The 25,000-nt window shown below is 40.8% G+C and overlaps 2 protein-coding genes across 4 annotated transcripts; one reads left to right on the top strand and one right to left on the bottom strand.

The window, feature by feature from the left end:
* Nucleotides 1-6: 6 nt before the first annotated feature.
* Nucleotides 7-21,146, bottom strand: LOC121307767 (merlin). 2 transcript variants are annotated; one of them, XM_041240043.1, is made up of 17 exons: nt 19,940-21,146; nt 17,471-17,596; nt 16,985-17,107; nt 12,621-12,704; nt 10,613-10,681; nt 9,305-9,387; nt 8,763-8,838; nt 7,958-8,092; nt 7,789-7,863; nt 6,564-6,677; nt 6,108-6,230; nt 5,304-5,521; nt 4,651-4,756; nt 4,442-4,569; nt 3,814-3,973; nt 2,407-2,471; nt 7-250 (listed from the first exon to the last, which is right to left on the bottom strand). In XM_041240043.1, exons 1-16 carry the CDS (start codon nt 20,051-20,053, stop codon nt 2,433-2,435), a joined length of 1,773 nt encoding a protein of 590 aa, XP_041095977.1. In that variant the 5' UTR covers nt 20,054-21,146; the 3' UTR covers nt 7-250; nt 2,407-2,432. The 2 variants fall into 2 exon arrangements, with proteins under 2 accessions (XP_041095977.1, XP_041095976.1); XM_041240042.1 differs by lacking the exon at nt 2,407-2,471 and having other exon boundaries at nt 19,940-21,142.
* Nucleotides 21,147-21,346: 200 nt separating this feature from the next.
* On the top strand, nt 21,347-24,670 carry LOC121307768 (F-box only protein 21-like). 2 transcript variants are annotated; one of them, XM_041240045.1, is made up of 5 exons: nt 21,347-21,740; nt 22,819-22,954; nt 23,574-23,683; nt 24,127-24,321; nt 24,453-24,543. In XM_041240045.1, exons 1-4 carry the CDS (start codon nt 21,493-21,495, stop codon nt 24,296-24,298), a joined length of 666 nt encoding a protein of 221 aa, XP_041095979.1. In that variant the 5' UTR covers nt 21,347-21,492; the 3' UTR covers nt 24,299-24,321; nt 24,453-24,543. The 2 variants fall into 2 exon arrangements, with proteins under 2 accessions (XP_041095979.1, XP_041095978.1); XM_041240044.1 differs by having other exon boundaries at nt 21,354-21,740; nt 24,127-24,248; nt 24,453-24,670.
* Nucleotides 24,671-25,000: the final 330 nt, after the last annotated feature.

The raw sequence follows: 25,000 nt of genomic DNA, 5'->3' as shown, positions 1-25,000 counted from the left end.
CTTGATGCCTGGCGCAGTGAAGCATGAGAAATGATCAATATTAATATGATACGAACACATGTGTCGTGGAAGTAAATATCATCCCCATGTAAACTTTGGTCTTTTGGTCATCGTGTTGCTCTCCCTCCTTGAGAGTCCCGTTCCATCCTGGTCTGAAGACGCCACAGCCTGTAGGGAGACGGGAATCCCTTTATCCTTTCTACAGCTCTTCAAAGAAGGCAACCCTGGTTTTTGTGCTTTGCAAAGTGAGCTGTAGAAAAAATAAATAAATAAATAAAAATTGTATAAAAAAGATAGAATCCTTACTGATACATGGAATTCCACCAAACTCTAAACAGTCTAAAATAACTGCTATTTTTTTCATTATTATTATTTGTTTTTAAAAAGGAGAAAACCACCTCTTACTTTTACAAAACTAGAAACAAAACATATGGTAACATTCACGTTTTGCTCCAAAGTAGCAACCCCTGTTTTATATCATTAAATGCATGCAGTTGGGTTTCAGCCTCCATGCACCCCAGTAATACACATACCTTCAGAAACAAAAGAAGGTAAAACTTGGAAACGCTCGTCTGCTGTAGTTGACCTAGTTTCTTATACATGTTATCAGAACTCAGAACCGGAACCTGCTTTGGAATGCCCTGTCAGGTTCTGATACATACCCATAAAACAAACACTTGCAGGAAGACCAAAAATTCAAAAGGCAGAGCAAACCCAAACCGGAATTGAGAGCACTGACAGTCGTGGGGAACGGCTGCGTTCCTTTGCAGTTCCATACCAGTATTTGTTTATTTCAGTCTTCGAGACGACTGCAGTCAGACTGGCTGGCAGCACACATGCACATCTACAGTATGATTGCTTTTGAAATTCCTGCCTCCGGCTGTACACTGTTAAAGCCACTAGACTTAAGTAAATAAAGGTATGTATGGGGACTTAAAGACACATGTATTGTTTACTTAGTGATTTCTGTTTTATTTTTTGGACTTTGAAGGAGTGTTGTGGCGCTAATCAAAAAAACATGATTTCTGGGACAGATAGGGATTTGTACAGCTTGTGTTTACCAATCTTCTTCAATTTCACGCTCGGCAGGACGCTGTATCCGAGACAGGGAGCTAGTCAGGACGTGCTCCGTCACTGCCCCCGGCTGTGGAGGAGAGGGGGGAGGACGGTTGGGTTATCTCTTGCGAAGGCAATTATCTTGTGCCTGCCTTCACCTTGGCAGCGGTTCTTAAAGAGATCAATAGGGAACAGGAATTCTCTCACCGGCAATTGAGGTTCCAAAGAGTTTTTGCACCACCAAGGTGATCAATTTTCCATCCGACCTGCTGCAAATGTAATTAGTTGTTAATCACTGGACTGTGTTGTGCCAGCTCCTTAGTCTCACATTGATTCTGGCAGCTGGATGGAACTTTTTTATTCCATGCCTGCTTTCGTTCTAGGAAGGTTTGGTAGCAAGAGCGCTACACAAGTGATTTAAGACTAGAAGCAAAGGTTTCACACGTAGGCTCCAGTTAGTCATTATAGTCCACGGTTTCTACACCAGTCAGTCCTTTTAATGTACAGTTTACATAAGACAGCACTAAGAGTTTACAAGCTGTGAACAATTAGGGGTTTCAAAACCTTTTTAAAAGGACTTAAACATTGTTTCTGCTGTATTCACTGTTCCCCTATACTTGTCTCAGACAAGCTTTCGATCTGTATCTAGTGCCAATACGCCACGGTGATGCAATACACCAAATGAAGCGAACAGCTGAAACTGTTTAAATGGTCACATCGGATGACTTTCTGAAATTAACCAATTAAAAAGACAATAGGCAGCGGCACAGAATAAAGCCTGCAGCTGGTGAGTCACATCTGTACTTACTACTCAAGCAACAGAACTTGAAATGTAAATGACCTACTATGGTAGGTCAATATTAAAATGTACAACTTTTTTTAGTTTTGTAAGTTATAATTTTGATCACGACAGCAGCTTGTTGTCCAGAAATCATTTTTGACTCTCAGCCTCAATTTGTGACCGCTCAGGGCAGGACTGTCGAAACCTAATTTTCAGTAATTAACAGATACCTTTCTCCCTATCCCAGTCCCTGATTGATTCAGGACTGGGTTGAGTAGGTAGTTGAGTAGGATGGTTGGCAGATTTAGCTTTGGAAACCAGAGGAATGCGTTGAATGTCAAAGCAGTGCTGTAACAAGCAGTAGCTACTTAAAAAACAACAGCATGCATTCAAATAGACTTCAAACGTTCATTGAACAGGAGAGTCAGGTTAATACAGTACGCACACTCTCTGAATTACCATGCAATTAGGAGAAATGGAAAAGAATATCTAAGCAGAGCAAACGCTCAGAAACAGCTGTCCACTTATTAGTAGAAACATTCAGACAAGAACGTACACAGAGAGAGTACCTTTCAATGCCAAACCAAATGAGCTGTCAAATGCAGACCGGTCTCCTGCCCTGGGACACATGCTGCTACAGTAGATGAAATAAATAAGAACCAAATGGATCAAGATAAGGGCTGCGGGATAACCTAGATTGAACTGGTATTTGTGAATGAAGTCAAGAGGCTAGCAGAACTGGTTCTAACCTGATAGACCGTCCGTCCCTTGTTATTTGGTCATTTAAAAATTCTATGCCGTAGACAATGAATGAAATTCTTCACTTTAAATGATTCCACTCCGGTAAACTTCTATTCCGCAGTGCAAGCTAGAAAATATATGATGTTCTCTGTTCAAAGAGGATTCAAATCCCCAGTATAATCTAACAGGGTCATTTCAGTCGCACATGCAACTGGCAGTAACCATGTGTGACTTCACCAGCAGTCTCTTTCTCACTTGGGTAGCAGTGCACACATTTTATATGTTCCATTAGAAGTCTACGAAGTGTTCAGCAATGGTACAAAAAGAGTTTAAAATAAAGCACTGCACGGCGAACCTACAGAAAGGCGTGATCTGATGATGATGTTTTTATATTTATTTATTTATTTATTTATTATATCAGCTGTTTCATAACTTGGGCATCAAAGGCTTATAGTAATTACTGAGACGCGTGTTTGCAGAACGGTTCCTAAACATGCCTCGTTATCATCCTGGGTCGTGAAATTGAACCTTAAAAAAAAAGAGACTTTCACTTTTCTCAGTACCACAAGACAGTTTCAGCCTGGACGTCAGTTCTACGCCCTTAAATAATCAGGTCAAGATGGATCAAGTTAATGTGAGAAGGCCTAAAGTGAGCGGAGGTCCACTGACTGCTTGTTGTAATCTTGAAACCAAGTTTGTTAAATTGCATCTGGTATTCAGGTGCAGTTGCTTCATAACCTTGGCCTGCCCAACAGCATTTCTGTTCCAAACAGGGACGTTCACTTCAATGATTAGTTTAGTGGATGTCCCATGGGACGAACGTGAATGACATTTTCCAGCCAGACCACTCACAACCTACAACAAGCAAGACTTGATATGTGGAGCCTTTATTGTAACCTTGCACGTTTAATATGGAAAATATTATAAATATCTTTCCTTCACATTTATTAAATCCAAAGCAGAATCAATGACTGCTGAACCACTGTACTGAATCTTACTTGAAGGATGTATTACCAGTGTTTAATAAAACCAGCTTGTGAGTCAAAAGGTTTCAAATTGTCATTCAGTATGTATTTCATTGCCCAATACATTTTTCATCCATTAGGTCCAAAAACTACATGACTAAAATTTTGTATGTCATTGCATTTTCTAACACTATTTGGACACCTGTGGACACCTACCACAGCATTGAGTTTATAATGACATGTGCTGTATACAATCCTAAAGTAAGGTACCTTTTTAATGGTGCTCTGCTTGCTCGTTCCCTTGTCTGCATTCTCGTTGTGCAGGATGTCTAAGGGAGTCTCCCTCTCCTTCAGCTTCAGAGACTCAATCTCCGTTTTCAATTCATTCAGCTGCTCTTGCAGGTTTTTACTCTTTTGCATATACTCCACCCTGAAAGGAGGATAACCCGACATTAGGCTGGTGTCAGGCACAAAAGCACGTCTTTGGGAATTAGGTTATCAGCATTCAGGTGGTAAACTGTGGCACAATATGCCTGGTAAACATTGATCATTGCATACTACAATTCCCCATCACCTACAATATGTTTCTGTAAAATGCATTCCCAGCTGAGATGACCAAATATGGTATTTCTGGCAAGTTCGGTCCAGATCATTAGGAATACAGAACGTTTTTCATATTGGACTAAAACTCTGTGTTAAATCAAAACATCTTTACTGAACAGACAGAAACAAACAACACTTCTTAATTTACTTTAATATTAAAACCTAGGAGGTTTAAAATTATTAGCACCAAATGATAAAAAAAAATAAATAAAAAATGTACCTAAATTTATCTTGGATCCAGTCTTACTGGCCACTCACTTTTATTAAATGTGCATTGGCAAAACCAGAAACTTACTTCTCCTTCTCGATCTCCATGGACAGACGTTTCATGTCGGTATCTTTAAAATCGAAAGTGAGATTGTCCCCGCTGAAGTTAAAGCTGGGGACATCAGTGGGCAGGGCATTTGCATTGGAATTGGTTGTCTAAAAATAAAAACGTAGCAGCAAGTTAATGAAGCACACTAGAACAGGTCTATAAAGGCTGTCCCTGGGGGTCGTGCTCACCGTGTACGCAGACTTGCTGGTGATCTCCAGCAGCTTGTGTTTCGCCCTGCGTTCAGACTCCCGAGCTTCCTGCAAGTCCTGCTTCAGATGCTCTGCCTCTTTGGCCCTGAAGAAGGAGAAAAAAAAAAAAAAGCAGGATGAAAACTGCTCAAGTTGACCACATTCCGGGACAGGCTTGCTGAATCTGTGGTTGATGATCATAAACATTACGTGATGGAGAAAAAGGATCGTGTGTAAGTGTGCATGCAACAGAAGAGCCGTGTAACTCATGCTCCTCACATGATGTCTGGGGTTTGCAAACCTAACTGTTCCCTATGTGGTGCTCCTAAACAGCGCCTGGCAATCATAAATGCTGCAATACTGACGTACTGGGAAGGGAACTAAAGTGATCAAGCACTCTCTTTTATCAGTCTCTGCTTTTACGACATTTAAGAAATCTGCATTTGAATATAATTATTTCTACAAATTATGCTGGTATTGCTTGTTTCAAGGTATTTTCAAGGTTGAGGAGCCCTCCTTGGTTCTCTTGTGCTGCAAAACAAGGAAAGCAAACAAGTGTTTGGGCAGATTCCCTAAATCAATGCCCTGATTAATGGGCCAGCGTGTACTGTGATAAAGCACAGTGTGATGGTGCTCGCGAGGACCCCACACACCTCCTCTCAGACTCCTCTGCCATCTTGAGAGCCAGCATCTCTGCCTCCAGCACCTTCTGCTCCATCAGCCTCTTCTCCTGCTCACTGCGGATGGACGTCACTTTGATCCGCTGCATCTCCTGCTCTGCCTCGGCTGCTTTCTGCGCTAGCAGCTTGGCTTCCTCTTCTGCAATCTGGGCTTTCTCGTGCAGCAGTTCTGCTGTCTCCTCTGACCTCAGCTAAAGTGGGAACAAAAAACACAGCGACTTAATGCAGCTCATGAGGATGAACTAAAAAACAGACAATGAATAAATATATATGAATGAATAAATATAGATGAATAAATATCTCTTCTTTTTAACCAATTGATTTACCTTACTTATAGTCCACCTGTAGAGGTCAAGATGTTTTTAATTGCAGTGAAAGCCTTTTTTGATTTAGATTTCAATTTTACTATATATTAAATGTTGAATAGCATCACTATTAAGTACTCATTAGAAATGGTCAACAAGGTATTATAAACAAGGTGTTATAATAACTACCTGTATCAATTCAGTGCTATAAGAACATGTAATCGAGGCATTTACAACATGAATAGAAGCTTTACACCAATCTGCCATTAAAATGTTATTCCTTTAGTCAAGTCTTTAAATCCGTTATAAATAATGTACAGATGTTTTATAAACAGATGCTTCAACTAAAGTGTGACCCATGGAACACAAAGCTTGCTTTCAGACAAGGGTGTTAGTTCCCTATGGAGAACTCCATACAAATTAATCCGCAGTAGTCCATATAATAAATGAATACATAACTAAAGCAGCTCACCAGTGCCTCATTGGCCATCTGAGCCTCATCCTGCAGCTGGTGCAGCCTCCTCTCCAGCTCGTCTCGCGCTCGCTCCGCCTCCTCTCTCAGCTGCTTCTCCCGGGCCAGCCTCTGGCGCTCCATCTGGGCCAGCAGAAGAAATACTGAGCACTGCGCTGCACACAGATGCTCAAAGACAGGAATGCTTTGCCCAGTGTTCTGATGGGACATGCCATGAAAAGCATCTCTGGATTCTGAACACTGAACACCAAGGCCACTTACCCCATAATCAATCTGTTGAATTTGATTTGGTGTGGAGATCGGACCAACATACATTTTCTATGTTAAAAGCACTTTGCATTTTGTTTTTGGGACTGGTTACCATAACAAGACGACTTATAGTGATAGCTTTTCAATAGTATAAAATAACAATGACACAGTGGCTGCCACCTCCTCTCTCTCTCTCTCTCTCAGTACCTGCTTCCTTGCCTTCTCCTCCCTGGCTTGAGACTTCATCTGCTGGACTTCCAGCGAGTCCCCCCTCCTCCTCCTCATGAACAGGTCATGATTCCCGATGCACAGCTGAAGAATCTGCAAGAACAAAAAGGTGCAGCGTGCATGAAAGAGACCCTTCCATTTAAATTCCAGTTGGGTCAATTACAACATGCTATCAGTTGCTAATAACACCAAGTACCTAGTGACGCAATGCAGTTATTTAGTTACTGGCCCTTTCCTGTTTCACCCAAAGCTCCACTATAAAACCCAGCAGAACACAAGTTTATGCTCTTAAGTTTTTAAAGATATTGAGCATTGGAAGATAACCTTGGCACGAGAACCGGCTAAACCTTTCTCCAACACTGATAGATTACACTGGATGTTGCATTTCTACTTTGATTGCATTGGTACTGAGAAAGAGCCTTTCTTCCCTGTTAAATGCAGACATGCGTTCACATCCTAATTCAGGTTTATAACACTTGGCTCTTAAATGATATTGATCGGCCTGGGCTTTGAAAACACCAGACTGAGTGCATCACTGATTTTCTGTAACTAAGTGGAAGAAACATAACCTTTGTTTTCATATTATTGAGTGAACACAGCTTGAGAGCTTGCCTCTGTAACCTCAAAAAAACATTACAGCTCAGAGCTATTTGGAAGACAATGAAATGGTTGCATGGAACCAAAAACAGCAGGAGGAATTACACAAACCAAAAAGAAATCTGAATCCAGACTCGCTTGAGGGAAAAAAAAAAAAAAAAGATGAATACAGAGACTAAAACATCCAGTGAAATGCCAGATCGTGTTTCTCCCTGGGTTCTGCTTGCACACATTTATTCAGATTTCACAGCTGAGCGGGGCTCAAGCACAAGTATAAAAAGTGGTATACCCTCTGGGGGGGCAGACAGCGAGTCACGACAGTAGACTGGAAAACAGGATGTTCAAGCACCCCAAGGCAGCATTGCTTCCACTTTCAGAGCACTGCATATATCCAGTAAATAACAGCAGGTCAGGAGTCATCCAGGTTTGACAGGTGTAATTAAATAATTACCTGAAAAAGACCTGGAAGGTGGTTACACTGGTAATTTGGGATACAAAGACCAAGATGGATCCGGACCTACAGGACCATTGTCCACCCCTGCGTTACGTGCATTGTCCACCCCTGCGTTACGTGCATTGTCCACCCGTGTTATGTGAATGCACTTACCAGCTTGTTGACCCTTAACTTTGAAGAATTAAACTTGAAAACTTCAATCTTTTTGTCCAAGGGCTTTATTGCAAACTGAAAGACAGAAAATGAAGTTTGAAAATTTGTACCAGGACACAGGCAAATGACATACGGCTTTTCCTCAACCATGGCAGAACACGGTCAATACCTCTTTGTCGCTGTAGGAAATGTTGCGGATTTCATTCCAAGGGAAGGAGATTTTCGGGGTGAGTTTGTTCTGAGGATCGTAAATGTGAAGTCCCAAAGCATCCACCCCCAGCAGCAAACTGGTTCCCTTTTTGTTCTGTGTAAAACAAACCGGACAGGGACGGGTTATGAAAGAGGGTAATGTAATTCTGCACCACGCGATTGTGTGCTGTGCTTAAATTAACTGACGACAAATTTTCACAGGCATGTGACTACAAAGAATAGACACAGGCACAAACACTGTGATGCCAAGCAATACCTTCAACACAATGCAAGATCTCAAACTGATAACCAATTACTAGCCACTCGCACAACTTCATGATGAAATTGTTATTTTAATTAAAATCGGACAAATGGGATCATCATAGCAATTTGCGAGATGCGGCCTGCCATCTGGACACTGGTCAACTGCTCAAGGGTTCATCCAACAGTAAGATAACTACACAAAGCAGACAGAAGGGAGTCCCAGATGTGGAGACATGCATTTCGAAGCACCTCAATGACCATCATATCCATCTCCTCTGGGATGAACTGGACAGCAATGGCTTCCAAGCCATGTGGTGACACACTGGCAGATCAGCTGCTGTTTAGCTGGTCAACAGGGAGCTATTTTTAAAATAAGACTGCCAGCACAATGCAGGAGTTTGTATCTAAAACAGAGTGCACAGTGAACGTGCATGCAAGGAAAACGGCATTGTGAGCTTTTATTATAACATGTTTAGCTTTTTATTATAATATCACAGTATCAGAACTAAGACAGGTCTTACCCTAATGAAAAAATAGTTCACGCCGTACATCTCAAGATCCTGTGCTATCTTCAAATACTCCATCTCTGCCTCATCCCTGCAGAAAAATGAATTCATTAATAACAATAACACTAATAATAATAATAACACTAACACACTACACAGTATTGTTTTTCACTATTTGTCCACTTTTCAAATCAACACATCCATAGCTGGGAGGTGGATATACTGAACCTTATGTTCTGTGTATCACACTTATCCCTGTGACAGAGGTCCTATTCTATAAATCAGAATCTCAATCTGCTAGCTGCACAACAAGGGTATGTGCCTCTCTTACTCAATACTCAGACCAATTCTGCTTTCATTTACTGTGCGGAATTTGTGTTTTTTAAGGTTCCTTCAGGTATTTTCATTATTGGATTCACCAACAACCCCAGTTTTGAAAATTGTCTTTTTGAATTTGTTGACCCTAAAATATAAGTAGACTATTATATTGGAATCATGGACCCCCAGTCTGGTCTTGTTACAGGTTGTCACTAGGACTCCAGGACTGTATAACAAACCTTGTTCTCCCTCTGTGTTCTGCATACCAGGCAGCAATTCTTTCCTCCCACATCTCAGGTGTCATCTGGTACAGGTTTATCACCTTGAGGGGGTCGTAAAGGACACATGTATTTATTAGATTCATTTATTTTAAAGTGTCTAGCCAGGATAGGCTCTTAAGTTGCAGCTGGTTTCCAGGAGAGCCCCGGATACATCAAATAAACACTCAGTTATACATCTTACATACACAGTAAACAGCAAAGAAAAACAGCCTGCAACCACGGCAGCAGCAACCATAATCAATAACAGCGTCAATTAACAGAAGATCCGGAATTTCTGTGGGCTCAGCATCATCAGGTAAAGCATTCCATAAGCTGGCATATGCAAATGTGCTCCAAAACCAGACTTAAAAACCAAGGGACTGTAAACCTAAACCACCACTGATCTTGAGGAATATGTTGCAGACATAAAACCGGAACGATAGTGTGGAGAATGCCCATTTAAAACATTTAAGTCTTTTCTGTGCTCAAGGGAACTGTGTTAGGTAAGAAAAGACTATAATGTAAATATCATGTGCTTGAATTGGGTTTGCAGGTTGACCAGCTTTGGTGACATGATTTATAACTGGTTCAAATACCTGGGATCTGAATAATACCAATAACACCATAACTCCCCCGGTCTATTCTAGTGCTCTCTGCTCCAGAGTACAAACCCTGACTACAAAACATTGCAACTTAATTCCAACCCTTTTTATATCTTTACTGATGGAAATCTGGTAAACGCTTCACTGTTTATACAGCTAGCTCTTTGCTGTAGACCTGCCACTGATGTACCTCAAACTCCAATCTGAGGTTTTTCATTTGCTAACCCTGTCTGTCTCAAAGAAGTAATCTACCCCCACTCTCTCTTAAGATCTCGCTCTGTTACATTATTGTGTGAAGAGATTTATAAAGAGCAGATTCATTGGGATGCAACACCTCATTTCCAAGTATGTCCAGGAATGAAAAAAAACACTGGGGGTTTAGATCTTTAACTACTAAAAAATAAACATCCCAAAGGGCATTTTATCTTACTGGGGTCCAAAATTACTACAGTGCTAGTTAAGGGGGAAAAAGCAGTATATCGTATAAAAACCATTAAAACAAATGAACACTGAGTGGACTGGAGCTCTCTTCCGCTGTGCTTTGTGTGCCGTCCATGTTTACTTCCACCTTGAATATTTCTTGCTGTTGTTTTTATTAGTTTTATAAAATAATGGGGGTAAATGCTTTGCTTTTAAAGCTTTGAACCGCAGGCAGCTAGCTGTCCTGGAGACGCGGCCTGCTCACCCTCTTCGGTAGCAGTTCTTCTCGAGCCAGAAACCCAGGCTTGTGCGCAGTGGGGTCATAATCTCCATACTGAAAAACAAAACAAGGGAACAATGTCAGAGCAAGATTCTGAACTCCAAAAGGGGTCTGTTAAGATCCCTCAAAAAGGCCACCTGAAGTCTAAAATAGCCCTAGGGGTGCATGTCTAAATAAGCGGGAGGTCTTCAGACACAGCGAGTGTATTATATTATTAGATGAATTGCTATTTTGTAGAATGCATTCCTTGAAATAAGAAAACCAATTGCACAAGTAATTAAGCATTATGTGAGCACCAGTTCAAAGGGTCTCACACACCTGCTAAACAAATCCAACCATGAAAATGAATTGAAAATGAATCATGGAAGCAGCCCAGGACAAGTTTAAATACATATTAAAATCCTAAGGCTCCAAATAATAGTGTCATTAAATCTTGCTGTCTAGGGATATTATAATATGATTAGTCACTCCCAGCATGATGAAAGTGTGCTCAGAATCTCTGCATCAGAATAGAGAGCGACACTTAGTGTGCGAGACTCGCTAGGATATGAACCACAGCAAAAAGTGTTACCAGCATCGAAAAAAAAAAAGAGATAAAAACGTAAGGCATCACCAACGGCAAATAACGACAACTGAAAACTCTGTCTTGATGTTAAATTAAAATGTAGTCAATGTAAAACTACAACTGCGTGAATTAAACAGCCACACATTAACCCTTTCAGTCCTAAATTATTTTTGCCGAGCTAAACAAAGGAACTTCTTTATTGAGTAAACAAGAGAACAGAACACAAACATATATATTTTACACCTCAGACTGGAACCTGTAAGATCCCCATGTGATTTTCAGCAGCACATGTTAAACAAAAGGCCTTGAGGTCCCTCCAGGATTAAAGAGTTAAAGAAACTGGAGTGCTAGGCATTCTAACCCAAACACTTTATTTATTAGCATCAACATAAAGACTGGCCATTTTTTTTTTTTTGTTAAGGTTTTAATCAGCATGTAATCAATGGTTCTGATTTAACAGGGATTTCTGGCGGGATACGAGTCTACCAGCATGCTACACTTCCAGCTTCTCTCCAAATCCTAAAGCACTTTTTCCAAAGAGTGATTAAGAAATGATTAACTGAAAGCAATTCAGCATGAAGTCCAAATGCATTATTAAACTTCATTTGGTATCCAATTAGGGATTGTAGTGCAGTTTTCTGTTCACTAGCCAACAAAGTTAAAGAAGCTACTGCAGAAACCCAGCACTTCTGGTAGACTGTCGTGCACTGCATACTACGAAACGAATCCCTTTATTGATCAGTCACAAAAAAAAAAAAAAAAAACCTCTAGGATGGATCAACTAGGCTATCGTGATTTGACTGCAACGGCAGCATTGCTCAGTCAAGTGTTGAATAAAGCAGTCCTTCTTACAAAGCCTTAACGGTATCTCCCGAGTATTATAATGCACCTCATGCTTGCACGCAAGCCAGCGAGTCTTCTCGTGCTGTTGTGCACCAGCAGGGTGCGCAGTCCTTTAGCAGTGTCTTTCTGGGCAGCTTGATGCAGTGCAAGGTGACAGAGCTGAAACCTCCCCGAGAGCCCCCTTCACACGCAAACCAGCTCCCTGCACTCCAAATAACTTTGTTGCAGTTCGGTTTCCTTAATGTATTGTGTTATTTTAGAAAAGACTATTTTTAATTACTCTGCAGTGTGCTTCCACGTTATCCAAGTACAGTGTCAGTAGCAGATTTAGATTGAAATGGTAAACTGGCAAAAATCAAGGAATTTGACAACTACAAATAGAGCTATAGAGCCAGCAATCCAGTCTGAATTTTTAAAAAACCATCACATCGAAGTCAGACACAGGACTGACTAATTGCAATTAGGCTTAGAAACTTTATACACTATCAAAAGATCACTGTTTACACTGTAGCTAAAGTCCACTATTATAGAAGGAGCATTTAAGCAGTCATCAGAAGCAGGGTTTGAATGCATGCTTGTTCATACCTTTGCCTGCACAGCATAGGAAGCCAGGAGGACTGAAGCTTCAGGTGGGCAGTAGATTTCTTCATCCAAAATCTCCTTCTTCACCTGAAAAAGGGTTAAGAATGTTAGGCTTGCCTTGTGCCTGTTTTAGGACACGTGGATCTGATCTAAATATGAGAAATCCTGCAGCATTAGTATCCAGTGACAGAAGATGAAGTGCCATTAAAGGGTCATGTTAGTGCGGTGGCTGAAAGGTTCTTGGGGGCCAAATATGTAACACTGATGTAGGTCACTAACTCTTCAAATCTGCAGGCTGGGTAAAGTGGCAAACTTAGCAGGAAGAATTCAGTTTACCAGGAGGCAAGGGGCACAGTGTCAAAACTTTGCACACAGGGATTGAGAATTTAAGATTTCCATTTGATTACCAAAAAATAAATAAATAGGACACCTACAGCTAAAACTAAACTTAAAAAAGAAACACAAAAGAAAAGGTGTTAAAATGTTCTTTAATGCTTTGAAGTCTGATCCACCATGCTTACCAAATCACGAAAACCTTAAAAGCCGAAAGCATTTCAGTTTATAACGACTGACCTAAATACCACATTTCTGCTTCAGGATAAGCAGCTGTCAGAGGAGAATGAAAGACTTTAATGTCACTTGGCAATATTGAGTTTTAAGTCCCGTTACAGGCAGCACATTCCTGAAACTACAGTATAAGGCAAACAGCGGGAGATGTTTGTATTTCAAGTGAAGCTTGGAAGTCTTTGAAGTGATTTTCCAAACTTTCCTTCTCTCACTAAAAATAACATCTCTTATTCTTAGTGGAATCAGTGCTCCCCCATCAGGCACAACTGACTTTCGTCAGAGCAGCACCCTGACTGTCAACTTCAAAAAGGTTGCTTTATTCACAAAACAGCCACTGATATTGTTCTTTAGAACTGGTATTAGAAATACATGCTAGTGTTTCAAAGGCAAGGTAGTTTTAATAAGACTTAAAAATAAATAAATAAAAAGAGCATACAAAGTAAAGAAATAAATCAGGACTTGTAACCAGAAACAAGATGTTAAATCTCAGGTTTACCCCATGCAAAGAAATAAAACCAGAAAAAAGAAACGTTAAAACAATCATTTCAGCACATTGCCAAAGGCAGAAAACACAGCCAGTGTTCAGCAGCAGAGATCTCCTATTTAATGTTTGATTTTTGGTTTTTATTACAACAGAGTTTAGGGTTAAAAACATGAGACTGTGAAAGACAGCACAAAGGCAGGGGGGGGGTAAGGAGGGCTGGGGCGAGGGTGAGATCAGTACACTCCTTTTAGCATACCAAAGCTTTCATCAAATAATCCTTTCAACAGAAAATGATTTAAATTGAAAGAGAACAACAATATAATGTATTATTTCTTATGGGAAACTAACTTGTTTTAATGACATCTGAGAGCCAGTCTAATGATTTCTCCATGTATACAATTACTGTACAGATTTGAAGTTCATTAACCATGATGTCTTAAATCTGTATGTGCTTGACTGCTTGCTGTTTTACTTAATTTAATAAAAGCCTTTTGCATGTAGATGCTTGGTGCTTATTGACTCTGAGCATGTAAAACTCTGTTTTGAATTAGTTTAGTACTTTAGATTATAAAATAGTTCCAATGCCAAGCAAGACTCAGCTCTAATGTCGCACTGCATTGGTAGCCCAAGATCAGTGCTAACTGATCAAAGGTGATTGTGCAAACCAACTAAAGATTACATCTGGATATTCTGTAGAACAACAAGGGCACATCTCGATCACATTGCCAGTAACGTCACTGAGATTTACTCTGTAATGAGTTTCTGTATTTTGATTGCGCAAACTTACTGCTTTTGGATTAAAAAGCCGCCAGGAAGATCTCAGCTTGTGAAATCTGTCTCCTCTTGATAAATTAAATTGGTTGCCACTATCTTCAAGCTGTGAAGCGGTATGCTGTTGCATTAAGAGGAAATCAACTTCCTAGTTTATGAACTGATTGCACTTAATTAAATTTCAGATGTCCCAATCACTGCACATTACAAACACAAAGAACAAAAGAGAATTGGATTTATTTACTGGAGAAGAGCTGGGGTGGACAAATCCCTCCCATAGACATTGGGGAATCCAGAAACCATTGAGCTGAAGTTGTAATATCCAAGTATTATATCCACAGCAGTCTATATATTTTCTTTTATTCCTAAACAAAATGGTATAACGGTATCCTGGTAAATCACTTTTTTCTCCTACAAGGTACACGCCTTTGTGAAATTAGGCAAAACACGTTTGAAAACTGATGATGTCGTTACAAAACCCATCTGGGTTTTACTGCCGTCTTTAATTAACCACATTACTTTTCATAGGAGATCATTCCTGGAGTAAAGGCTTTGAAAATATGATCAATTACATCTAATTCTCTGCAATTTCACCAAGAGCTGAATCCTTGACCTTCACTACCTAAATTGAAAAAAAAGAATAGAAAGACAAGGAGACCTGTAATGGCAACAGTTGTATTAATCGAGTGTCCCTTACAGCCTAATTAATTGATCCTTCCAGTTTAATAAACCTCAGCATCACTTTCTAATAAGATCTGACCCCTTCAAGCACAACGTAGATGGTGATCGGCACAGCAATTCCCTGGAGTTCAGGTGTGTGTGCGACGGTTTGAGTTCTTGCAATGTATTATATATATATATATATAGCTTCTGCTTCACTGCACTCCATCGGAGAGGCAGAGTGGAAGAGATTACTGATTAACCTCATCCAGGAAACAAACCTGAATTAAAAAGCTAAACAGAAAGAAAGAAAGATCAACAGAGGTTTAATAATTCAGTGGGCCGAGACAGATATATACCACTGGTGCCCATCACATACATTCCACTTACTGTATCCGCTTCACTGTCTTGTACTCAAGGTGTAATGAAGACTCGTTTTTGTGTGAGTTTTAAGTAAATGTAAGGGCCCTGTTGCAGTTTGAAGGAAGGCGCATTTTCTAAGAGGGATAAAAAACTATTTAAAGGCAAAAAGCAAAAACAACTGAGCTGCACTACAGAGCAGTTGATTACTTCTGAATACTTTCTTGCCACTTTCATTCTGGCAATTCTATTTTTTTCCTCTGTGAAAAATTGCCTTTGCGCTTGCTTGAAAATTAGTCTCAACAATGCCTATAGAATACACACACACACACACAGAGGATTTCATTTTCTGTTCAGAATAATATCTTTGGGCACATTTACAGAGATTTTCCTTAAATACCAAAAACAGGGTGACAAAACTTATAGGAAGTTTCCGATCAAAGTCTCATTTACCACTATACACTGCAACGTGTCAACATTTCTCTTAGCAAGCCTGACCCCTGCTGGAGAAACATCTATACTACCCAAACGATCTTCCAGAGGTTTGCTGAGGTTTTAACAGTGTACTATAGAGATGCTGAGGGTGCTACAGAAGTGTACCAAGGAGTCACACACAATGCATTTTGGTCTACTCCTCACCATCAACACAGCCCCCTGACTTTGTTAAAAGTTTTGACAGTTTCCATCCTGCTACATCAGAACAGCAAGGCTCTCTCAGCACCTCTCTTGGACTTCTTCATCTAAACGAACATTAGTAATTCCAGGACTGCTGGTAATCAGGGTCTGTGAAACCAGTCATAAAGGTTCAAGTTTGGGAAGTTATTTCTTGTTGATATCAGGATTCCTAGGTTTCCAGTCAGCATTAAACCAAGGAAAACGCCACTCTCTATAATAAATTCTGCACCTTTATAAAACATTTGTTTTATAAAGTGACACAATTGCATTCTGCTATTGTGGCCGTCATCACAGCACTGTATTCAATGGACTGGGAATCCTGACAGCAAGCGCACATATGGAAATGGCAGCTCTTCCACCGATAGTTTCCTTAGTTGGCTCAACACATAAACCTTGCTTTTAGTACAAATTAAGGGCAGGGCAAGCGGGAATAGGACAGAAAGTGATACAGCCACGGCTCTGGAAATAATCTTGTTTGATCTGTCACCTGCCTGCTGGTTTCCTTTTGTGCTCAGGGGGCATCTGAAACCTCTGAGCATTGTGGTGTAAAAACACCGAGTGGATAGGATCTGTCACACGGGTTCAGCTTTGCTAACCGTCTCCAACAAGCTCGATGGGAGCGTGACCAGGGACAGGGGAAGAAAAGGCCAACTCATTTTTATATAGAAATAGGAAGACACTCCCAGACCCTTATACAACCTAAAATTGGGGGCCCGCTACAATGAGCCAAAATCTCTGTTTCGACTAGTGCCTTCCTCAGGGTGCACCTCATACACCAAGTCACGGCTCCAAGTGCAAGTTATAGGATGGACATTTCCCTCAGGTGTCACAGCATTCCCACACCACATACCTGCAGGAAGAACAGGTGCTGTGTGATTTCCTGTACAAGCTCCTCCTCTGCATTTTCCGGGTAGAATTTGGCCAGGAAATTGAAGGTGATTGGCTCTTCTTTACATACATCATGATCCAAGACCTTCAGAAAATGAAGAAACAAACACATTCATCAAATGAAGCACAAACAGTCATTCACTTAAACCCGAGGTGTACTCCACAGTTCACAGCAGAAACAGAACATGGATCTCATCCACACGTTAGCTGATTAAAACAAGCATGGAATTTAATGGCAGCAATCAAATGTGAGTTTTATGGAGAAATAAAAATTTAAAGGAAAAAGGTTATACAAAAAGAAGACTTCATCCCATATTTAATAAAGTGCCAAATAAAAAACCTCAGCGCCAACACTGGTCAATTTTGCTAGACAAATTGCTCCACCTGCTTACACACCACTTCCAAAACCTGAGCCTATCCACATGACTGGAATCTGAGCTGGACTTACCTTCTTGTCCATTTTGAGCCAGGCGACAGTGTCCTTTATATTGTACTGAAGTCCAAAGAACCAGGACTCCCTGAGCCCCACGGTCCTACATACCAGGTCAAACAAGTCCTTCCCTTTCCATTTCACCTATACGGACAAACACGAGGGAAAAGGTCAGCGATGTGCTCAACGAAGCTGGAGACTTACTGTATAGAACCGTCACAATTATTTTCTTGCTTTTTCAAGTGCTGCCCAATATATCTAGATTAACTGGAGCACCACCCTCATCCCCTCCCTTCAAAAAAATATGAAAGATTAGATTTCTCATCACATTGGTTCACGTAATGCTTTGGATGAGCTCCAATGAACATCAAAAACCTTTTTAGTAACCATCATTATAGTTAATACTATAAATCATGCAAATCCTTTCAGCAAAGCATCCGACCCCAATACGAGACAAACCCTGCCAGAAGGACGTGTGTGCTGTGAAATAAAATATTGAAACTCTGGGTGCTGAATATTCAGGATTTGTAAGACTCTTCATCTTCGACAGATTTACTATCTCCACTTTTTATATAAAAATAAATTTCATAGAGAAATAACTCTTTGTCAAGGTGTGTAAAGGGATTGTGCTCTTTCAGCGCAAAGTAACTAACAGCAGAAAGTGTATTCTAGTGAAAAATAAATAAAGAGAGAGCACTGATACAGAAGGTAAGTTTAGTGGCCAGCTGCTTCATTCCTACACACAGGTCTGCAGTGTTAAAAGAGTTCACTTCTCAACAACATCTCTGTGTGGAGGGATCAAGGCAGAAAGACTCAGAGAGTTTCTCCAAATCAATTCTCACACCCCTGCCATGACTCTGATGTGCAATGGGGAGGTGTTCCAGGTTCAGATCTCAAAAGGACAGGGTACAAGTTCTGAGGTATGGAATCAAAGCAAAGGTCACTGTACAGCCAGTACCAGGGCCATTCGCCCGCTTCATTCCTCTTGGTATATTCTGTACAAGTCCAAATCAACAACTAAAAATAAAGCGCTATATTTACAACGGCAGTGCTGTATCCTAGTTCATTTAGCCATTGCACTTGCTTCAAAATTAACTTCCAAAATGATCCATGAAGAACTGGCGTGATACATTTGGCTGGAAACTGAAAGCACTTAGTAAGCCGGTCTCAGGAGTGCTTGTGTAACCTCTGGCAGGTACCTGCATTGGGAGTGATCACATTCAGAAATTTCACATTCAGAAGTATGCACTGAACCAATAGCCAAGCTAACTGATTGCAAAGGGATCCTACAATGCTGTATGCAGATAAAAAAAAAACACACATGTGCAGGGCTGAGCAGAACTTCCCAATGCAGAGAGTGTCATTTGACAAACACAAACCTACTCAGCAAACTCTGATCCCATTTATGTTAGTATTTTCTGGCAATTCTTTTAAACCAGTGTTGATGTGGAATGGCCATTCACAAGGACTGGGTATTAAAATAATACACTAAATGGATCAAAGTGCTCGTTCAAGCTTTTTTTGTTTCCGCCAGTCAGATTTAATAAAAGGCATCACACGTTTCAACGCCATCTGTTTATTGTTAAATTAAAATGCATTCCTCAGTCGTGAGCAACTCGTTTCCTGTTATCCGAGATCAGAGAAAAGCAGAAGAGATGACTCGCTTTGCCGGCTGTTTAGCTCTTAATATTCAGTTCACTTTAAGCCCCACACACTGGCACTTCAGATTTTACAGAGGAGGTGCGGGTGAAAAGTCTGCAGCTATCTGGAGTCAACACACATTTTTGACCCTGATAGGTTTCAGGTTTTAGGCGGTTTGATATTTTGGAGGTTTGTTAATATTGTTAAAAAGATTACACTGCTTACATTATTTTTTCAAGTTTTTTTTTTTTTTTTTTTTTCCCCCCTTTTACAATTTTGTTTTCAAATCCTCCTTAGTGATTCTTACTGCGAGAAGTTTGTGTTAAGGCGCTCCGGAGCTATTTTTCACTTCTAGTTGCTTGTCACAGGAACATGCAAAGCAGGCTTGATGATCCAACCCGTCTTTCAATCAGCAGGGGCCAGCACCTACTTCTATAGACACTTTAGCTTATCGAGCCTGTGGTGCATATATTTATAGCAAGCAACTACAACTTAAAACAAGCTCCTGTACGCTGACATAGGAATTATAAAACAGACTTATCAAATAACAAAAACCACAACATTTGACTCATTGCAATTCAAACCACCGAATAACTGCTGGCAATATAAAAAAGCGAAGGATGGGAAGAAAACTACAGTTTACGGACATGTTGTTTATTATTACCCTCCGAATCTATACACCCTACATCCCAGCCACCAACTGCAAAGATTTCAATCTATTTTGAATGTTTACATTTTGGAATTGCTAAAACGCCGATTGTTACGCTTGCCAGCTGATTGCTCCCTTTACTCTTGCCCTGTTAAGACTGGACTATACCCCGGCCAGCGCCACACTCGTGTGCTCACCTCACAGCTGAACTCCATCTCCGCATCCATGGTGACGATCCTCACACTGAAGCTTTTGGTCTGCTTCCTCTTCAGGGCGCTTAGACCCATCCTGGACGCTAGGGCTCGAGCCATGGTCAACCAAATTAAAAAAAAAAAAAGCTAGAATTGATATTAAAGTTAGAAATTCCGCCTCTAACGCACATCAAATGTTTGGTCGTGATGCTACGTTTTATTTAGGGGAAATAAATAAAAATACCAAGGCTCCGAGACAAATCGAGAGAGTTCCAGTCTCTATGGCAACAGAAAGAAGTTTCACAGCGAGGGCCGGTGCTGCTGATGCTGAACTGCAGAGTGCGTTTTCGAGTTCCATTTAGTCGATTTTCTTGTAAATCTTCCTTCATACAAGAGATCATTCATCACTTTAACCTTTTATTTTAAAAAAGCTACTTGTTAAAGTCAGCATTTACGTCGTAGTTTGTGTTTGTTAATGCATTTTCTCACCAAAGTCAATATACAGCAGACGCCTGGGGCGGTATACAGAATTAATAACTGTTATTAAGTCTCGTTTAAAATCGCCTTTGCTGTCATTCTCTTAGTTAACACAACCTAATCCCGTCTCACTGCATGTTTTGTACTTGTTAAACATCGTTGTAAATATACAAAGTGATGATGTGCTATTTTCACAGAGGTTTGTTGTGTTAATGACTCACGCAACAACTGTACAGCTACGTATCATCTTCCTTCGACTCCTGGCTGCAGCGAAAATCCAAAAACCAAAAAGTTTCGATTCTCCACTGTGAAATACACGCAAAGTCCGCTTTACAAGTATGATGCAACGTCACGTTTGGTAACCAGAAGGCACAGCAGCTGTTTTAAATCCACGTTATTGTCTGTGTAATTCATTCCAGTTCACTCCAACATGCTGTTGATTCGGGTTTTTTTCCCCCCAGCAATTTGTCTTGTTTTCGTATTTCATTCCATCGCAGTTCTGAAACAAAAGAACGACAATCTATTAATTTTCTATAACCCATAAAAAATATTTCTTCAAATATAACGACAACAAAACGACTCCTAAGAGCAAAAAATTAAAAAAACAAACTGAGACTACGCGGAGAAGGCCATAAACCCGCCCATCTAACTTCGATTGGACCACTTTGAAGGGTTCTGTCACAAGGAAGCCCAGCCATTGGCGGATCAAATTGATTAATTATTCAGTAGTTAAACCCTGAAATATCATTGTTAAAGAAAACATCAATCATTTTCAAACGGTACCGCCCATTCTATGCCAGCCAGCCACAGAAACCCGGCTCCTAACTGTCAGGAAGCGCTTAGACGCATACCAGCGCAGGATTGATTGATTTATTGATTGATTTATTTATTTTTAAATCAGCTGGTGAAATTAGTTTGTTTTTTTCTAGCAGCCATTTTTTTTTTTTTTTAAATAACAATAGATAATTGCATATTAATTTTTATTTTTTAACATGAACACATATTAAAAATCCTATGCATTTATAGATCCCTTGGTAGAAGCCGCGTTGCAGCGCTTAAAGATAACAGAGTGCGTCTGCTGCATGATGTCATCGAGCTCAGGGAAGATGGCTGCGGTGTGTGGTGGAGATGGATGCTTGGGATTAATTGGGCAGATTTCTGATGCACATGGGAAAAAACTGACCGATCTGCCGGCAGAGTTACTCGAGTTCATCCTGTGCTTCCCTGCTCTCAGTTACTTTGACATAGCCAGCGTGTCTTGCAGCTGTAAGCGTCTACATGACGTCTGTCACGGCAGGGGAAAGGTCTGGGAACACCAGTATAAACTCAGGTACTGGTTTGCAAAACATAAATCAACGATTCGCCCTGTTAGTGTGTAATGAAACGAGGTCGTCTATAAGCATGTACCCCCGAAGTTAGACCGATTTTAACATGTATAATGTATATATCAACTGTCAAACTGTGATCGCTCAGCAAACAAGCATCCGAGGGTTAGATTATATAAAAATAAAACCACTGCTCGATTACAAAGCCATGCAGCCTGGTATTACTCTATCGTCTAGTGCTAAAAATGCAAATATTAACTGCTGTTTACACTACTGCTGTGTTCACATTTCCATATACTGCTAGGAGGCTGAGTCATAGACATCTATTTCTGCTGTAATTCTTGGCAACTGGCATTGATTGCTATTTGTGTTTTTTTTTTTTTTTTTTTTTTGTTTTCTATCCCATTCTGGAAGTGTGGTTTTACATTTTCCTGCCATTGGTCATTTAAATGCTTATTTACTGTCTTCATATTTAGACACACTTGAGCCTGTAGGGTAGCTATGCCTCTTGTTGACGTCACAGCCTGCTTGCTAGTACCTAATCACATTATGTGTTGTGATGCATACTCTCTCCATGGTCTGCAGTGGTTCATTTATAACCTTGTGAAATGTTTGCAAACAAAAACACAATTCAACATCCAAAGGATTAGCCACAGTGTATAGGTAACAAACTCGGGTGTGTCTTATTAAACTCGTGGTAAAAACAGGAATGGATCAAACTGCTATGCAACAGGAGTCTTATTGCCATCCCTTAAGCCTTAAGGGTAACAGGAACTGCCTGGTTTGATTCCGTCAAATCAGTCACGCCAGCTTGGTGAGAGGAAGTGGGATAATTCAAAACAGTTTTAGGCTAGATATTCAGATTCAGACTTCTAGTGGCAAGTTAACACTGCACAGGCTGTAGCCACTTTTGGCCACTACAGGGGCATACCGCATTTGCATTGGCAAATGGGACCTGAAATCTCCCAGAACTAATTGAAATAGTGCAGATTTTCCATAAACGTTATTTTAGTGCTGGCTATACTCTCTGACCGCCCACATGAATCCCACAGAACCTGCTTGACCCCTGACCTGTCTTGTTAGATGGCCCAGGTTGCTGAAGTACTACCGGCAGCTGGAGTGCTGTGATTGGCTGAAGGAGTTCCGAACACGCCAATCCGTGGGATTGCAGATCCGAAAATCCATCAAGTCGTTTTCCAAGCGCTTCTTTGTGGAAGTTGTAAGTTTTCTGTCTGATTTCTGTGCTTTTTTTATGTGTGGAGGGTGTGGTTCTTTTAATGAAGGTAATACAGTAACACCGGTATGCAGAGTCATTACAATAAGCAAGGGGAAAAACAGAAAAGGCAGGTCTTGTTGTTGTTAAGGGAACACCTGCTTTAGGCATTATAGTATTTCTATAGATTCATTGGTGATCAGCGTCATTCAGGGCTTGGATTGTGCACAGCTCTGCACCCAGTCCTGGGATTCAGAACTACCTCAAAAGTATGTTATTTAAATGATCAGGAGCCAGGAGTTTAATGTTGACTGCTTTGTTAGTAAATCCATAGACTCTTACTCATGCTGCGATGACAATTGCGATCAGGTCACAGTAGATTTCTCAGGGGCCCGATTGTTCAAACTCCAGGCACCTTGTCATTTCGGTAACCGAACTAAACAAGGAAAGTTCCTAAACCCAGGACAGGTTAGTGTGAGTTGCAAGCCCTGATAATTGAAACATCTCATTGAGGATCAGGAATGGACGTGTCTTGATGTCTAGTGTGGGTGAAATGGGGCGCTGGGTCTGGGTAGAGACGCGCAGAGCTCTCCCTGCAGAACTAATCCAGTGATCTGTGATGCAGCCTTGCGTTGGCCAGGTTCTGGGGGACAGCTTCAAGGAGCTCGAGTCCCTTGGAGCCCCCGAGCACTTCTGTGAGGACGAGCTGATCTCCATCCTGAACTCCGACAAGAGGTGAGCGCTCAGCCCTTCCTTCAGCACCCTCACACCCCACTGCTGTAACCTCCATGCTGGAAATGGAAGGATGCTTTTCTACAGCTTGCTGTGAAGAATAGCACCACATTTCATCCAGAACTAAAACAATACTCAGTACTGCTAAAAGAAACTTCATAATAATTTTTTGACTGATGGTTTTTTTCAGTGTCTCCTCATTATATCCATAAGTAATAAGTGATGGTTTTTAGTTTTGTAGTCATAGGACCTGATAGCATATCTAAATATTGCCTTTCAAGACACAAATAGGGGCACAATCGAATGATCCAAATGCCATTTCAGTTGAGGGCTCACAAAGAAAGACCAGTGATAGACAACCCTAATAGTGATCTTAAAGCAGGGATGTGGGGAAAAGATCTGGCTTTGATCATGTCTCCCTCTCTCTCTCTCTCTCTGGCCTTCAGGAAGGGTTTGACGCTCAAGTACTATGCAAAGAAAATTCTTTACTTCCTTCGACAACAAAACGTCCTGAAGAGCCTGAAGGGTTTCTTCGGGAGATCCCCAGACCAGCAGTGCCCCCTGGAGGGTAGGTCTGGTCTGGGCAGCTCAGAGTGGAGGAGAGGGAGAAGACTTTAGCCCTAAGGGGTGTCTTGGTTTGGGTCAGTCATTCTGTGGCATTTTCCTGTGCAATTTAAAACCAAACACACAGCAGGTTTTGGAAATCCAGTATGGTAAATGGTGCAGGTTTTGGACAACCAGTATGGTAAATGGTGCTTTTGTCTTCCTACAGGGGCTGTCCTGATAGACCAGTACTGTAACCCTCTGGCAGAAATCTCCCTAGAGAGCATCTCAGCTCAGCTGGAGGAGATTACTGCCAAGATCAAGAAGACCCTGCAGGTGAAAAACCCAACACATCCCAGTTTGAGAGAGGCAGGTGAGGATCTGTCAACCCTGATCCATAGTTACATTTGGAAGAGCCTTTATAAAAGTTAACTATAGCATAGCATAGTGAAAACATGGTAAAGCATTATAAACCTTAGAGAGGTATGGTAAATACATATTGTAACCATCACAAATCATCAAAAATTGCAAAAATACCATGCAAATTTATAGAATATTGCAATAGGAATGGCAATATTCCTCGTATTGCATAGCAGTTTCACCCATTCCAGGTTTTACTACAGGCTTGATTAGCCACAGTGTATAGGCAACAAGCTCAGGTCTATCGCATTAAACTCGCAGTAGAACCAGGAATGGATCAAACTGTTATGAATGGGAGCCTCATTTCCATCCCAGTGTAAGTAGCTAGCTAGTTCCCCAGTGTCTGAGTCTGACCCG

The sequence above is a fragment of the Polyodon spathula genome, chromosome 58 (assembly GCF_017654505.1).
Source record: "Polyodon spathula isolate WHYD16114869_AA chromosome 58, ASM1765450v1, whole genome shotgun sequence".
NCBI lineage: Eukaryota > Metazoa > Chordata > Actinopteri > Acipenseriformes > Polyodontidae > Polyodon > Polyodon spathula.
Note: the sequence above shows the minus strand (reverse complement) of the source record. Positions and strands in the feature narration are given on the sequence as shown.

Coding starts and splice junctions, on each gene's coding strand:
- LOC121307767 (XM_041240042.1), bottom strand. CDS start 20,053: ATGGCTCGAGCCCTAGCGTCCAGGATGGGTCTAAGCGCCCTGAAGAGG. Junction 10,682..12,620: donor CCTATGCTGTGCAGGCAAAG/GTATGAACAAGC, acceptor TTTGTTTTTCAG/TATGGAGATTATGACCCCAC. Junction 9,388..10,612: donor AAGAACTGCTACCGAAGAGG/GTGAGCAGGCCG, acceptor GACCCCCTCAAG/GTGATAAACCTGTACCAGAT.
- LOC121307768 (XM_041240044.1), top strand. CDS start 21,493: ATGATGTCATCGAGCTCAGGGAAGATGGCTGCGGTGTGTGGTGGAGAT. Junction 21,741..22,818: donor GAACACCAGTATAAACTCAG/GTACTGGTTTGC, acceptor CTGTCTTGTTAG/ATGGCCCAGGTTGCTGAAGT. Junction 24,249..24,452: donor CCAGCAGTGCCCCCTGGAGG/GTAGGTCTGGTC, acceptor GTCTTCCTACAG/GGGCTGTCCTGATAGACCAG.